We start from the raw sequence: 13,186 nt of genomic DNA, 5'->3' as shown, positions 1-13,186 counted from the left end.
GAAACAACAGCCGTGACAATTGTGAAATCTGTAGTGAGTTCTACAATTGATGACAGGTAAGGTAAGTATTTGGGCTATACGTGCTTCAGCACTCACATCCACCAGCTCTGTGAGTTTTTATGGGCCAACCTTTGTGGTCCAGCTGCTGTGCCCTAGAGGCCTTAACTTCACTAAGAGCCGACAGGGGGATATCAAATTGGGAAAGTTTCATAAACATACTTGAAGCAAGGGTGGCGTCTTATGAAACATTGAATGTATTTATGTCTTTATGACCCTTTAACAAAGTATTGGTTTTCTATGCAGATTTGGTGGTACTTAAAGGCTTTATATGTGATTTTTTGATCCAGCAGATGTCACCCTTGAGCACCAGCATGAAACCAAAACAACTTGCGCTGCATTGTTGTGTTAGCATGCTAATGCTAGCGATCTTTATTATGCTCGTATCTTCACGCTGCATGTAAATTTACCCGAAATGAGCGTGATCTAGAAACACAGTTAAGCAGTGAGTACAGTATGTTATTCTTCTTCTCTCTAGTCCCTCAATTAAATAGCTTTTATACGCGAGGGGAGGAGTCAGCCGCTGTCCCAACATTATAAACAAACTGAAAATATGACTTGGAAAACTCGGAAAACATCACAGACAGTGGGACTCGGGTGTTACACCCATTGTAGACAGTCATGACTCACAGAGATATTTTCAGAGGATATACTTGATTTCTACATTTAAGTGTAAAAATCGCATATAAAGCCTTTAACTGAAATTTAAGCAACTGTTGCTGGTTCCTCTGACCTCTATGATATGGGTGTCCCAAGACTATCCAGTAGAAATTTACAGTAAAAAAGTGAGAAATCTGGAAGTCAGGAAAGCATAATGTTATGCCAGTTGGAGATGAGTTTGCTTTTCTTCTGTAAAATGCCTAAAAATGCTTTTGGCTGACTTAAGAAACTTTTTTTTTTCTCAGTTTGATAAGTGTGTCACAGTTTAGAAGCATTAATGCCTTTACACAGAACACATCAACAAAGCAACATCAACCATCACGCCACTGTTAGGAGCTGTAACACTACCTCTGTTATCTGCATCTTGCTGTCTGGTTGAAGACTCTTTCCTGAGGGTCACGGTTATGAAACCAAATAGATCAATTCATTGTCAAATCAAATTGCCTCGGACAACCTATTGGCCTGTGTAATAACCAATGTGGTTGTTTATCAGATATGCCCAATTGAGTCACATAACTTGGACTTGAGTCAGACCCCAGTCTTTTTAATTGCTGACTTGTGACCTGACTTGACAAAAATAAAATGATTTGTATCTTCATTCTGATTTTAGAGCCCATTACTGTTGACTGGTGAATAACCTGATATCCTCCTCAAGCCCAAAGTTGGTTAGTGAAAAGTAATAGAACCCGTATGTTCCTAATTAATCCGACAGCTGCCAATAAAGTTAAGCAAGAAAGAAGTAAATGTGTTTGGTTGTACAAACACTCATAGCTTTTTTTTTTTTAGGAAATTATCATATATTGCAAGATTGGACCTTGGAGTTGGAGTGTGCTATTCTGCCCTGCCATGATTCACTGGTAGCCCAGAACTAAGAACAACAGGTTCTATCTGGCCTGTTTTGTAATTTAGCTTGCAAAGTCAGTTTGGGGGGGAGTGGTCATCAGTTGATCACTGCTAGATGTAGTATTCTAGCCTTGGAAATAACTCAGGTCTCCAAAGCCAAGAGACTTAATTCGAACTTGCAAAACCACCTCTGCTTACTGTTTGGAAATGAAAAATGTATCCTTTTTTTTTTGCAATTTTTATGTTACAAGGTTATTCAAGTTATTGGTTATTCCAATTCCAGTTTAATAAAAAATATTTTCTGTTTAACAGGCTTAACTTTCATGCAAAAAGTTGAACACTTACAGTCCAAGTTATTCAGATTTCCTTCCTAGTTGATTCATGTTCTCAAAGATGCAAAGTAATATTTCTATATACAGTTTCCTTTAGGCTACAGTATATCCTTTTGGACATTAACTCAACTGTCAAACAATCCACATATGAAATTGCTTTCCTGGGAACCTGTGAAACATGAAAATGTTTTAAAATAGCTATTTCCTCTTTGTAGTTATTCACAGTATAATACGCCTATAAACGGAATGAGTTATGGAGACAGTTTAAGTAATATGAAAATTCTGAGTCATAGCACAGTGGTGGACATTTTATTCAGTTGATGTCCTATTATAGCACCTCTTTCTGCTACAGAGCACAGTAATAAATATTTTAATAACCAGGCACACATACGAGAAAATGACTGGCAAAATTGTTCCTGACAGAATACAGATTTACTGTGACTGCGTCTCTGCTATTCTTCACTTTTTATTAGCTGCTCATAGCTCGCCTGTCCATTGTGAAGGGATTTTCCTAATAAAAGTGGACTGGTGCTATCTGTACAGCTTAACACTATTGTTATGACTCTGAGCTGTTGTTTGTCTTTTTCAAAAGACACTCATGATCATGTCTCCTTTGTATTTTGAAAGCAGTTGTCGAACAGGAACGAGACAATGTAAGCTATACAGAGAATACTACACACACACAAATGTAGTATTTTGGAATAGCCCGAGTCCACACAAACTGATATGCACACATAGCTCTTAAAAGCCCCGATAAATGTGCAGAGATCAGTGTTTTGTCAATGGTAGGAGTCAATGTTCTCAACAATATGGACACATTAAAAAAGCTGTTTGTACGATGAGTTCACAAATTACAAAGAAGTATTAGACAAAATATTCCAAGCTGAAACAACTTCACTGAATGATTACAGGCAATGACCAAACAAAAGCTTTTCACTGGGGAAAGAGGGCTCTGTTGTAACATTTACAGCGAGGAACACTTCCTGCGTCAGAGCATAAAGACTGCTAAAGCCACAGAAGGAACTAAAGTCTATAACTCGGCTGTAAAGAGCATGAGGTAATAGCTATGCTATTAACCATATGTATGGTGCTCCTATAAGATACTTCAGTACTCAACTGAAAATTAGACTCTGGAGCAGAAGATGACTGATAGCACTACACAGTGACTTTGAAAGCTGACTAGAATGCTACGCTTAAGGGGAAAACGTGCCTTTAACTCTTTTTAAGGCCGTGTTCACACTGGACTTCTTTTTTTCTGAAAAAAGAAGTCCAGTGTGAACACGGCCTAACTGTTCTAAAATGCGCTTTTACACCGCAGGTCACACTCATCCATTCACACACTGATGGCAGAGGCTGCTATGCAAAGTGTCCATCAGTATTAACTAATCCATTCTTAAACCTTCATACGTATAAAGATATAAAGATGAAGCAGCAGGAGGAGCTTAGGGTTAAGTGTCTCGCCCGAGGAACAAGGACTGGGGTTGTCAATGTTGAAAAGAGGTCTAAACAATCAGATTGATGTGCTTGGTTGTAGGTTCAAAGCAGCTTTAATAACAGCAGATCCATCGTAATGAGAGCACTAAAATGGATTTCCCTCAGTCAGTCAATTGACTTGTGGGGTTGAGGTACAATTGTGTGTTGCCGTCACCTGGATTTTGACTAAGGTAAAATTGGCATGCAAATTTCAGAGGTGACTATTGCAAACAGTCTTTACAGGGCTTTCCCTCAAAACAGATTGCAGAGTCTAAAATTGAGAAAGCATCCAATTTTATATATCCCTATTGGAGCAAAAAGGAAGTACTTTCAATAGAGCTTTTCATTCACATCCATTTTCCTTCAAACGGAGCCTGCCACATCCAACGCTGGCCCCTTCACGACCTGTGACTACCTCCCTCTTTCTCTGAGCTTGAATGTCATTTTATCATTTTCAGGTGTGACCATCACTTAACAAGCAAAACGCTGGATTCCCTCTGACTTTCTTTGTACTTATTTTGGGTTTCTTGCTTTAAGAAAACTAACAGGTTTTAAAGCATCCATTCAAATTTGTTTTTAAAGGTATATATTTGGGCTTGCCTTCAATTAGAGATAGGACATAAGAAGAGTCAGAAATCAGGGGGGAGATAAGAGTGGGAAATTACATGCGGGAATATCAGGAATAGCCATAAGTCTGTATAAACTGTTGCTTTGTTGTTGCTCAGTTTGTCCTTACTCATCAGTCTTTCTGACACTTCCTCTATCCACTTTTGCAGCTCAACATGCTTTTTGTAGAGTGCTTCAGCATAACATTTGTTGTAATTTGGTGTTGTTCAAATAAAACCGACCGATGTATCAAAATTCTCTATGCTATGTTGGCAGAAAACATGTGTTTTATAATTTGCTTGCTTTTGCACATTTTAGTCAGATATCAGAGTCTGTAGTCTGTCAGGCCTGTAGGACTGCCGCCGTGTACTGAGTTGTGACCATTAGACACTTATTAAAGCTGGAAAAGCACATCAACCCCCCAACAAGAGACTCTGCAAGAAAAACAGCGTTTATGTTTGTCTGGTGTCCAGCAGTGCTTAGTTTGCCTCATCACACACACCAGAAAATGTAAAGTGCTTGACAAGTACACCAAGAGACACAGCTCACCACTCACAAATACACACACTCACACTCCTCATATCACTCTCATCGGGACTGTGTGTGTCCTGTGTTCTGCAGATCTCAGTGTGAGTCTCTTTTTTGTTTTTTTTTGTTTTTCAAGGCGGCCATCTCTGCGCGGCCTAGCCATCTGTTCTCCATGCTGTGGAACACGGAGCTCCCTCCGGCTGCAGGCGTTTTCACACGGTGGCAAAAATTCTCAATTGGAGTAAGAAAAAAAACAACAACAATATCCAGGACCAAAATGATTCAGGCTGTTTTTTTTTGGGACACGTTTGTTACCAAATGTGTTATTTTCCAATTTAGTTTTACAAACCTAGTGTGTGAAAGTGTTTCAATACTTTTTATGTGTTCTTTTTTGGGGGTCTTTATGCCTATTTAATAGGACAGCTGAAGAGAGACAAAATGTTGGGAGGAGAGAGTGGGGGGATGCAGCACAGGCCCAAGGTCGGATTTGAACCCATGGCCGCTGCGATGAGGGCTAAAGCCTCTGAACATAGGGCGCACTATGCTATGTGACGCACCAAGTGTTTCAATACTTTTGAATGCTTTTGTCTTAATGTGTGCTTTGATCGTAGGAGGAAAAGAAAGAGTCTGCTGTTCTCCTTTCTGTGGAACATTAGGATATTTTTAAGTATCTCTGAGAGTGCCAGCTGTGAGTAGGTTCCCACAGTTAAACCAGTGGTGAATTCATCTGTTTAACAAGGAAGGAAGTGTGAGTGAGTTTGTTGTTACGTTTGTGTATTTGTGTTTTCCTGTCCTCTCAACAAGCCAATTATCCTATTAACACAGCTTGCCACCTGCTACGGTGAGACATAAAAAGTAACAGAACCACATGGGAAAGTTGTTAGCAATGACTCTGTTGACTGAGAGTCGGCTTTTTTTCAAATGAAAACTTAGTTTGTGAAGAACTCCCAGGGTTCATTAATGAAGTGTCTGCATGTACAGGAGACAAAATGTCTTTAATCTTGTATGAACTCTGAAGCATCCATCTCCTATCACTTACTTGGATCTGTGAAGCAGAGGGGTAGTAAAAGGACGACCTCTGGCCTCCACCACCCCATGTGGTTACGGAGATGTTCTCAGGTAAGATGGGACTCATAACGTCTCCAGTGTGTTCCACTTCTGCTCGCCAATAGTAAGTGTCAAGAATACAGACAGAATGACTCATGCAGGAAGCATGGAGGTGTACACTAGTGCTCTGCAAGGCCTGCAGGTTCTTGGAGTTCTTTTTTAATTCATTTTTAAAGCTACAGTTTATATTAAATATAAACCTTTGTGTAATTATGTGTCTTAACCAGCTTGCCTTGGAGCGGTTAAAGTGAGTAGGTAGAACGTACAGCATGAATGTATATACAGTGAAGGATTCACAAGTCGATAAACAAGTTAGCAAACGGGTAAATAATTGGCTTTCTGAGCATTTTTTTTATCTATGGCGTATAAATTATTTCAAGTAAGTTTTTCAATCTGATGAAAAAAAATAGCATTACACAGCAGATCTTATCAGTAGTCTACCAGCAGAGCCATCGTTTTGGCTGGATTTGATGAATCTGTAGGGGAGGAGGATACCTGAATTCAAAGACACACACACGCAGACACACACACACACACAAACGTAGGGAGAGATGTATGAACAAGAACATACTCAGGCACCGATCTACACAGACACATGCGTGAGTGCACGTCTACATAAACACACAAACGCGCACACACAGTGTGGGCATCTCAATACTTCCATCTGTTAAAGCAGAACTGCAGTTTTGTCTTAATGAGAAATAATGAGCCTTCACTAAACAACAACAGCTTGGATGGATTTCACCTCCACTCCACATTTGATTAAAATAGCATGGACTCATAGTTCATGCTATTTAATGAAATATGACATTTAGTGAACTACAATAGTTCATAGTTCTTACTCCAAGTTACAAAATCTATTTGTTTAAACACAAAATGACAATTTTCTGAACTTGGCTAAAGTTACTCACCTTTTCCATCCAGTTCGACATCAGCAGAGCATCACAGGACTAGAATAATGTCGGCTACTGGTTCAACAACTCCTTTAGTTCAGACAATTTTTTTCAGCTAATTGAACCAGGATCATTTGACCTTGTCATCACTAGAACCTCTTCTTTTCAGAAGCTGTTATCGTAACTTTACTTACTGCTGTCGACACTGCTAACAGGTGATACGGTTTAAAGAGTGACCATGTTAGCTGGCGACCTTCAGCTGCATGAAAACAGCAAGATTACTCACGAATAACTCTTTGTTTGTTTTTAGAGGCAGTCGGCTAAAAGTCACCAATCAACATGGTCACACGTTGAACCCAAACACCTGCAGATCATTGAGAGCCCCTCTCGTTCATGCGCTGACTCGCAGGTTTGTTAACCTCTGGATTTTACTGCTCCAATAGACCCTCGATTCATTTTGCTCGTATGTTAACTTGATATCCAGCGTCCCACAATGCTAGGAGCGGCTAGTACGTTTGCCTATGCAGGGGGTTAAAGGAGGCTGTGACTTAACTGCGTAAGGACAGCACTGCGTTGGTGTGTGCTTTGGGCCGATTTGCAATATAGCAGTGTGAACACAAAATAAGCCAAGGAGAAAATGCAACAATGTGACATTTCATCATCTGTATGGGAACAAAGCAAACGAGCTGTGTAGTGTGAAAACACTCTTATCTACTTTACAAGTCTGTTAAACACTGAGCAGTGTAAAAAAATATATTTTACAGAGAAACTAGTTTGAGTTCAATCTTTATTAACAAAAGACTTTTTTTTTTTTTTTTTACACAATCTTCATCTCCTTGTAAGGTTAAGCACAGGCCATGATTCAAAGAAGATACAAAATGAAAAGAACATTATCAATAGAGTTTGTACATCTTTTCTTAAAAGTCATATCTAATGTTGTATTATTACATCTCTGACAGCTGGTTCAGCTGTCAGCAACAAAAACAAACAAAACAGAAACAATGTGTGAGCTTGTGTGTGTGGAAGTGTGTTTGTGTGTGGTCCTACAAAAAACAGCAGGCATCAAGTCAGGGAATCCAACTGGCCTTGCACAACTTCGAGCTGAAAGAGAGGGCAGACAAAGGTTCAGTGTTGGAGGGGGGAAGTACACAAAGAAATACACACAAAGACACACATGAAAACAAAGATAAGAGAGATAGACAAATTGTATCAAAGAATGACGCAGACAGGATGCACATTGGTTTTGTAAGGCAATGTCTGCCAATCAGGATGAAATGGAACGAGAAAGATTGGCAATGAAAAACGCCGAGACACGTACGCAATGTGACATGAAAGTGCATGCAAACACAAACACACACACACACACACACACACACACACACACAGACAGACACACACACACACAGACACACATAGACACACACACACACACACACACACACACACACACACACACACACACACACACACACACACACACACACACACACAAACAGACACACACTTGAAAAAAATAACAGACCTTGTTGTAGAACTCAAGTAGCTCCTGGTGGTTAAAATCAGCGAAGACATTTTCCTGAACCTAAGAGAAGAGAGAGAGATAGATCGGGTTAGAGAGGCGTGATAGAAACAGGAACACACACACACACACACACACACAAAAAAAAGACGAAATTCAGTTCAGAAATATGAGATCAGCAGGGCAGAGGACAAAAAGCAGCAGTAAGAGCACATGCTGAAGAGTCGTTTTATTGTGCTTTCAATAAAAACCGTCATGAATTATTGCTGCTCTCCGGCCAGTACAAACTATCCTCTCAGTCGTATCCATCAGGAGAGTTTAAAAATACTCTGCGGGATCATTCGATGTCCATGATCGCATGGTGGGAAAGCCCATCACTGTCTGTTTGGCATACTTATAAAAAGAGAATGGCTCAATCATGTGTATGCTGCATGTAGCATGATGAATAATACAATGATGAGGCACAATACTTCATTTGATAATGCTGCTTTTTGACACATGAAAGCTAGTCAATTAATACGGCAAGTTTCTTTTCTTTTAAGTAATGTATTAATGTTATAAAATAGAGAAAACGTTATTACATGTTCTAAAAATCAGTTTCCCTCTGAGTGAACAGACACGGGGTCAGAGGGGTCTGACAGTCAAACTGCTGCTAACATCAGCGCAGCTTGTTTTTGGCAGCTAAGCTTGCTTTTGGGTTTGGAAACTCTAAAGTGTTCATCGTCCATGAGGCTTTCAGAGGTAGCCAAACTATCTGCACCTCAGCTTCAAAACAACTTGACCTGTTAAAAGAAGTCTGTCGCTGCCGGCCAATCTGCACTACCATTATGTTATTTGGTGTTTGCTACGATCTTTGGTCAGGGAACAGTCACACAGTATTTGGAGGACAGCGAATTCAAGTACTCTTTGAATTCCAAACCTAATCTTTTAAATTCTTGCTGGAGTAGAGTTATTTCAACATAGAATAAAAAGGGACAGGAAAATCAGTCCCTGTAATAAAGTCAGGCAATAAATCCATGTTAATGTAAACAAACCCACTCCATCTTTAATTTAATGGACTATGAATCTTGTGCCTACAGAAGCTGGGATGTTTGATTAAGATTTGTGAACACTGCTCCAACTTTTTTTTTCACGTTTTACATTAGTTTTCAGTTCAATAATACATGATGTGTCAACTCTTGAAGAAAGTTTCTTTTTAACAATGCATTATTAATGATTACATTGTTAGATGATTATCCTTGAGCCGTTTTTAGAAGACTATTATGACGCTCTGTAGACAAACAAAAGAAACCAAGGGCAACCACCACTGGACTGCCACCACCGCAATCATCACTACACGACAGGAAACGAACAAGTCCCTATGAATGTTGACATAATGGCAAAACACTTTATGAACACACCAATCACTGAAAAAATAGCTGTGATATGTGTGCTTTCCAGGTAACACAGAATGAAAAGGGTAGTCTTGTATACAACAGAAGTGCGCTTTGTGTTGTAAGAAAGGCTGCTGATAATAGCAGCTTATCCCTGCCACCAACTAGGAGGAAACAGTAGGACAGAAAGAAAGAAAAGATGGAGGGTAAATTCACACAAACAAATAGAAACACACTAAAACCACATGAAATATCTGATGGTACACAACAGTAGCTCCCCTCCCTGCAGTTTGGTGCTTAGAGACTACATGGCGCTCTGGGGCTTGAATCTAGCTGGTTGGTTGGTTTGCCGGGTGGGTGGTTGAGTGAAGGAGGCCATGTGTCAGAGCAAATTAATGACAGAGATATTAATTAGAAGCAACGTTTAAAGTCCATAAAGCAGAGCACAGAGGGAAGATGTTAGCTCGTATCAAAGCCGCGCCGCAACATGGGGAGAATGTAGGACAGCTTTGAGTTTAGCTACAGCTGAGGGGGAGCACTGCGAGGGCAGGCAGGTAATAAAAGTTACAAGTGTTGTTACCATGTGAGATACGAGTAATAAAAAAAAAAAAAAAAAAGAAGATGCACATCAAAGTAGTTCTACAAGGTCATGAATTATTTCCCCAATAAACTCAAAAAACTGAGCATGCAGTGAAATTAGCTGAATGATGACACTCCCGCTGCTTCCAACCGCTCAGATCTGATTCTCAGTTCACACAACTCAGTTTTCTATTGATCTGCACAGTGGAAAACACTCTTCTAATGAGAGCAAACCAGCGCTGTATAATCAGTTTATTTGGGTTGATGGTCTTCGGTGTGCCTTGGGTCACGATGACTACACGTCAGCAGGGTTGGGAAACAGACAGAAATACTTGACTGCTAACTGAACTCTCTCTATTATTGCCAGAGGTGAGAAAGGGGGCAACCAAAAAAAAAACTGATGTCTGAGAAATCAGATGTCTATCAAAAGTGTGACACAATAACTTGAAGGCAACATCCTTGACACTAACTTGGAGTTGAGGATGAAAGTGGTTTTTTTTTTGTGGGTTTGGGTTGGTGAGAGTGCAGATCGACAATGTGTGATGTTGAGAACTTCCAGGTACACTACGGTTTGTGTGTGTGAGACAGAGAAACAGTTTTGTCTTGAGAAGATATGCATAAATGTGTGTGTGTGTGTGTGTGTGTGTGTGTAAAGCCCTTCCCATTGTTCCTCAGGGCTGAGATTTTGCCAGGCAGTAACCCACCAAGGCTCTGACAGATCTAGGCTAACACTAATGGGGATAGGATGTATCATCCTCATCATCACAGCCCTCCACTACAAGTATGCAAATACATACACACAAACACACACTTCTTATCTGTCTTAGTGCCAAAATCCAGTGTGTCAAGATTCAGAAAACAGGATTAACCCATGAAGATAATCATTAATTCGCTTGCATCTGGCGTTCCATATGAGCTTCATGTTCGTGTTTCATCACCATATAGGTTACACACTGTGGGAGGCAATCAAATGTATAACACAGAATAAACTACAAAGGACAAATAAACTTACAGCTGGAATTATTTGAAAATATTTCCAAACTTCTTCAAAAGCTGCAAGAAAGTGGGACTAAATGTTCCAATGCAGCCCAGGGTGCAGGCCTGACACCTCTCCAGAAGGTTGCTGGTATAATGTAACTGATGAGCCAAGAAATTAATCAGGGGATAAAAGTGAAAGAAGTTCTATAGGGATTACAGCGTAAGCCCTCAGTCTCACATTGGGGAAATCACAATTTGACAAATCTGATTTATTGTAACCTGGGTTTCATATTCTCTAGTCTTCTTCGCTATAGATAACAATAACTGCTCATGTTCATGAAATTGGAGAGAATGACAACATAGCTAAAAATTAGCTCTCTATTTCTTGAAAAACAAAACGAACCCCTGTAATTTGTTATTAACCAAAACTAAAAGTGATAAAGGTTTGCTGCTTCAACTGTGAACTCCTACTCTTTGGATTGGATATGGACGACTTAGTTTTACTTTAAAACCAAGAGGTGGATATTCCTGACTCTAATGGTAGGACTGTGGTTATCTCAGTTTGCTGCTTGGTTCTGATACTTTGGCCGAGTGTGAAATATTTAAACAATTATTAGCGTGGGAGTAATGACCTTTATAGTGACCAGAGGATGAAGAAAACGATGAATCCTAATAGCATGGGTCCCCTGACTTTTATCTGAAGCCACAGGCTCTTCAAAGTCCCCTCTAACACAGTGGCATATCTCTATCTATCTGCAGTTTGGATTGGAGGATATTTTGGGCTTTTTCTGGACTGCAGCCAGCCAGTTGGCATTAGTTTAGAGTTAAAGATCTTTAAATCTGGTTCAAATGAAGGTTCAGGTAATTTGGAGCACAAATTCATGATCTTGAGTTAACCTATTTTTAAAATATTTCTCTTTTGGGCCTTTATGGCTTCATTCAATATGAAATCAGGGAGAGAGTTGGGAATGACATGAAGGAAATGACATGCAGGAAAAGAGCCGCAGAACTTTGATGGTTCCCCGACTTTTCATATATGGCCATTATCAAGTAAGACATTTTACTTTATCCAGTACTTTGAGAATTTCTACTACTTTCTATTTTCTGTCTTATTTCACAAGCATAAGCTCTTATGACACTCTTTTTCTTGTGACTTTAGAGACTGGAACCATATTTTAATTGCTTATTTCTGCTGTAAAAACTTGGCATTTTAACGTGGGGCTTTGAGGAGATCACTTGGCTTTTGGAGCCAGTTTCAAGTGAAAACTTGATGAAGTTTTTTGCACTTTCGAAATTGCTTAATTTTTTAAAACCGGAGGTGTGTTGGTATAGAGCAACTAGCTTGGTACTATTAGGCAGTAATGTTTTCTTATTCTCTGTGTTGTTGGTGCTTTTACAATGCCCAACACCAACGTACGGTGTAAAAGGTTTTTTAAACACCCCACAATAAGCTGGCAATAAGTCAAATACGCCCCAATGCGTCATGCTCAAGTTTAAATCCGAATGCAAAATGAGTATCTGGAAAACCTCTCTGCCTCTATGTTTAGAAGCTTTGCTCCATTACACATAGCGATGTGTTTCTACACCTCAGAAGTGATTGCAACCAACATATTGATAGAAAAAGAACTTCTGCACAAAATGCCACACGTTTTTTTTTTTTCTCCTAAATAAGAGGTGCAAAACTGTAAAAGTCAACACTTCCTTAAGTGCAGAGAGAAACTCCTCTGGTGTATTGAAGACGAACAACCTGTAACTGCTGCATTTATGTGAAGAGGAGACCAATTTTATGATTTTAAGCTGTAGGAGTTTTCTGTTCCAGGAACATCTGAGCACTACCTGGATTTCAATTGAAAAGAGAATGGCACATTCCACAAGTGGTGCTTTTATCCCTTCAAGTGGTTAGTAGTGTCAGTAATGTCAGTCTGTATAAGACCAAGGTGTACTGAGCAGAAGTATCTCATACCACCACCATGTCTTAATGGCGCCAATGGTTGGAAGTAAATAGGCACTCTGTCAGTTATTTGAATCAGTGAAATAAACAGCAGCTTTTTTTGCTTAGTGCAACCCAAAAAATAAACAGTTTACTTCTTCACGTATAGAAAGTCAGGAAGGGCAAAGGAAAAGGGAGTATCGTAAATATGACAAGAAAGAGCGATCAACAAAAACTGAGAGGGGAGGTGAGAAGTGGATGTAAGAGAAATAAGCAGCAAAGAAAAATACAGAACAAACCGGGGAAAG

At 39.7% G+C, this 13,186-nt stretch overlaps 1 protein-coding gene across 1 annotated transcript in view; it reads right to left on the bottom strand.

Moving 5' to 3' along the window:
- Window positions 1-7,268: 7,268 nt before the first annotated feature.
- commd10 (COMM domain containing 10) overlaps window positions 7,269-13,186 on the bottom strand; it is a 64,387-nt gene continuing 58,469 nt past the window's right edge. The window contains exons 6-7 of the mRNA XM_061038659.1: window positions 8,022-8,081; window positions 7,269-7,600 (exon numbers count right to left, since the gene is read on the bottom strand). Of these exons, the coding sequence (XP_060894642.1) occupies window positions 7,562-7,600; window positions 8,022-8,081 (99 nt within the window). The 3' untranslated portion in view covers window positions 7,269-7,561. The remainder of the gene's footprint in view (window positions 7,601-8,021; window positions 8,082-13,186) is intronic.

Source organism: Labrus mixtus, chromosome 5, assembly GCF_963584025.1.
Source record: "Labrus mixtus chromosome 5, fLabMix1.1, whole genome shotgun sequence".
Taxonomy (NCBI): domain Eukaryota; kingdom Metazoa; phylum Chordata; class Actinopteri; order Labriformes; family Labridae; genus Labrus; species Labrus mixtus.
Note: the sequence above shows the minus strand (reverse complement) of the source record. Positions and strands in the feature narration are given on the sequence as shown.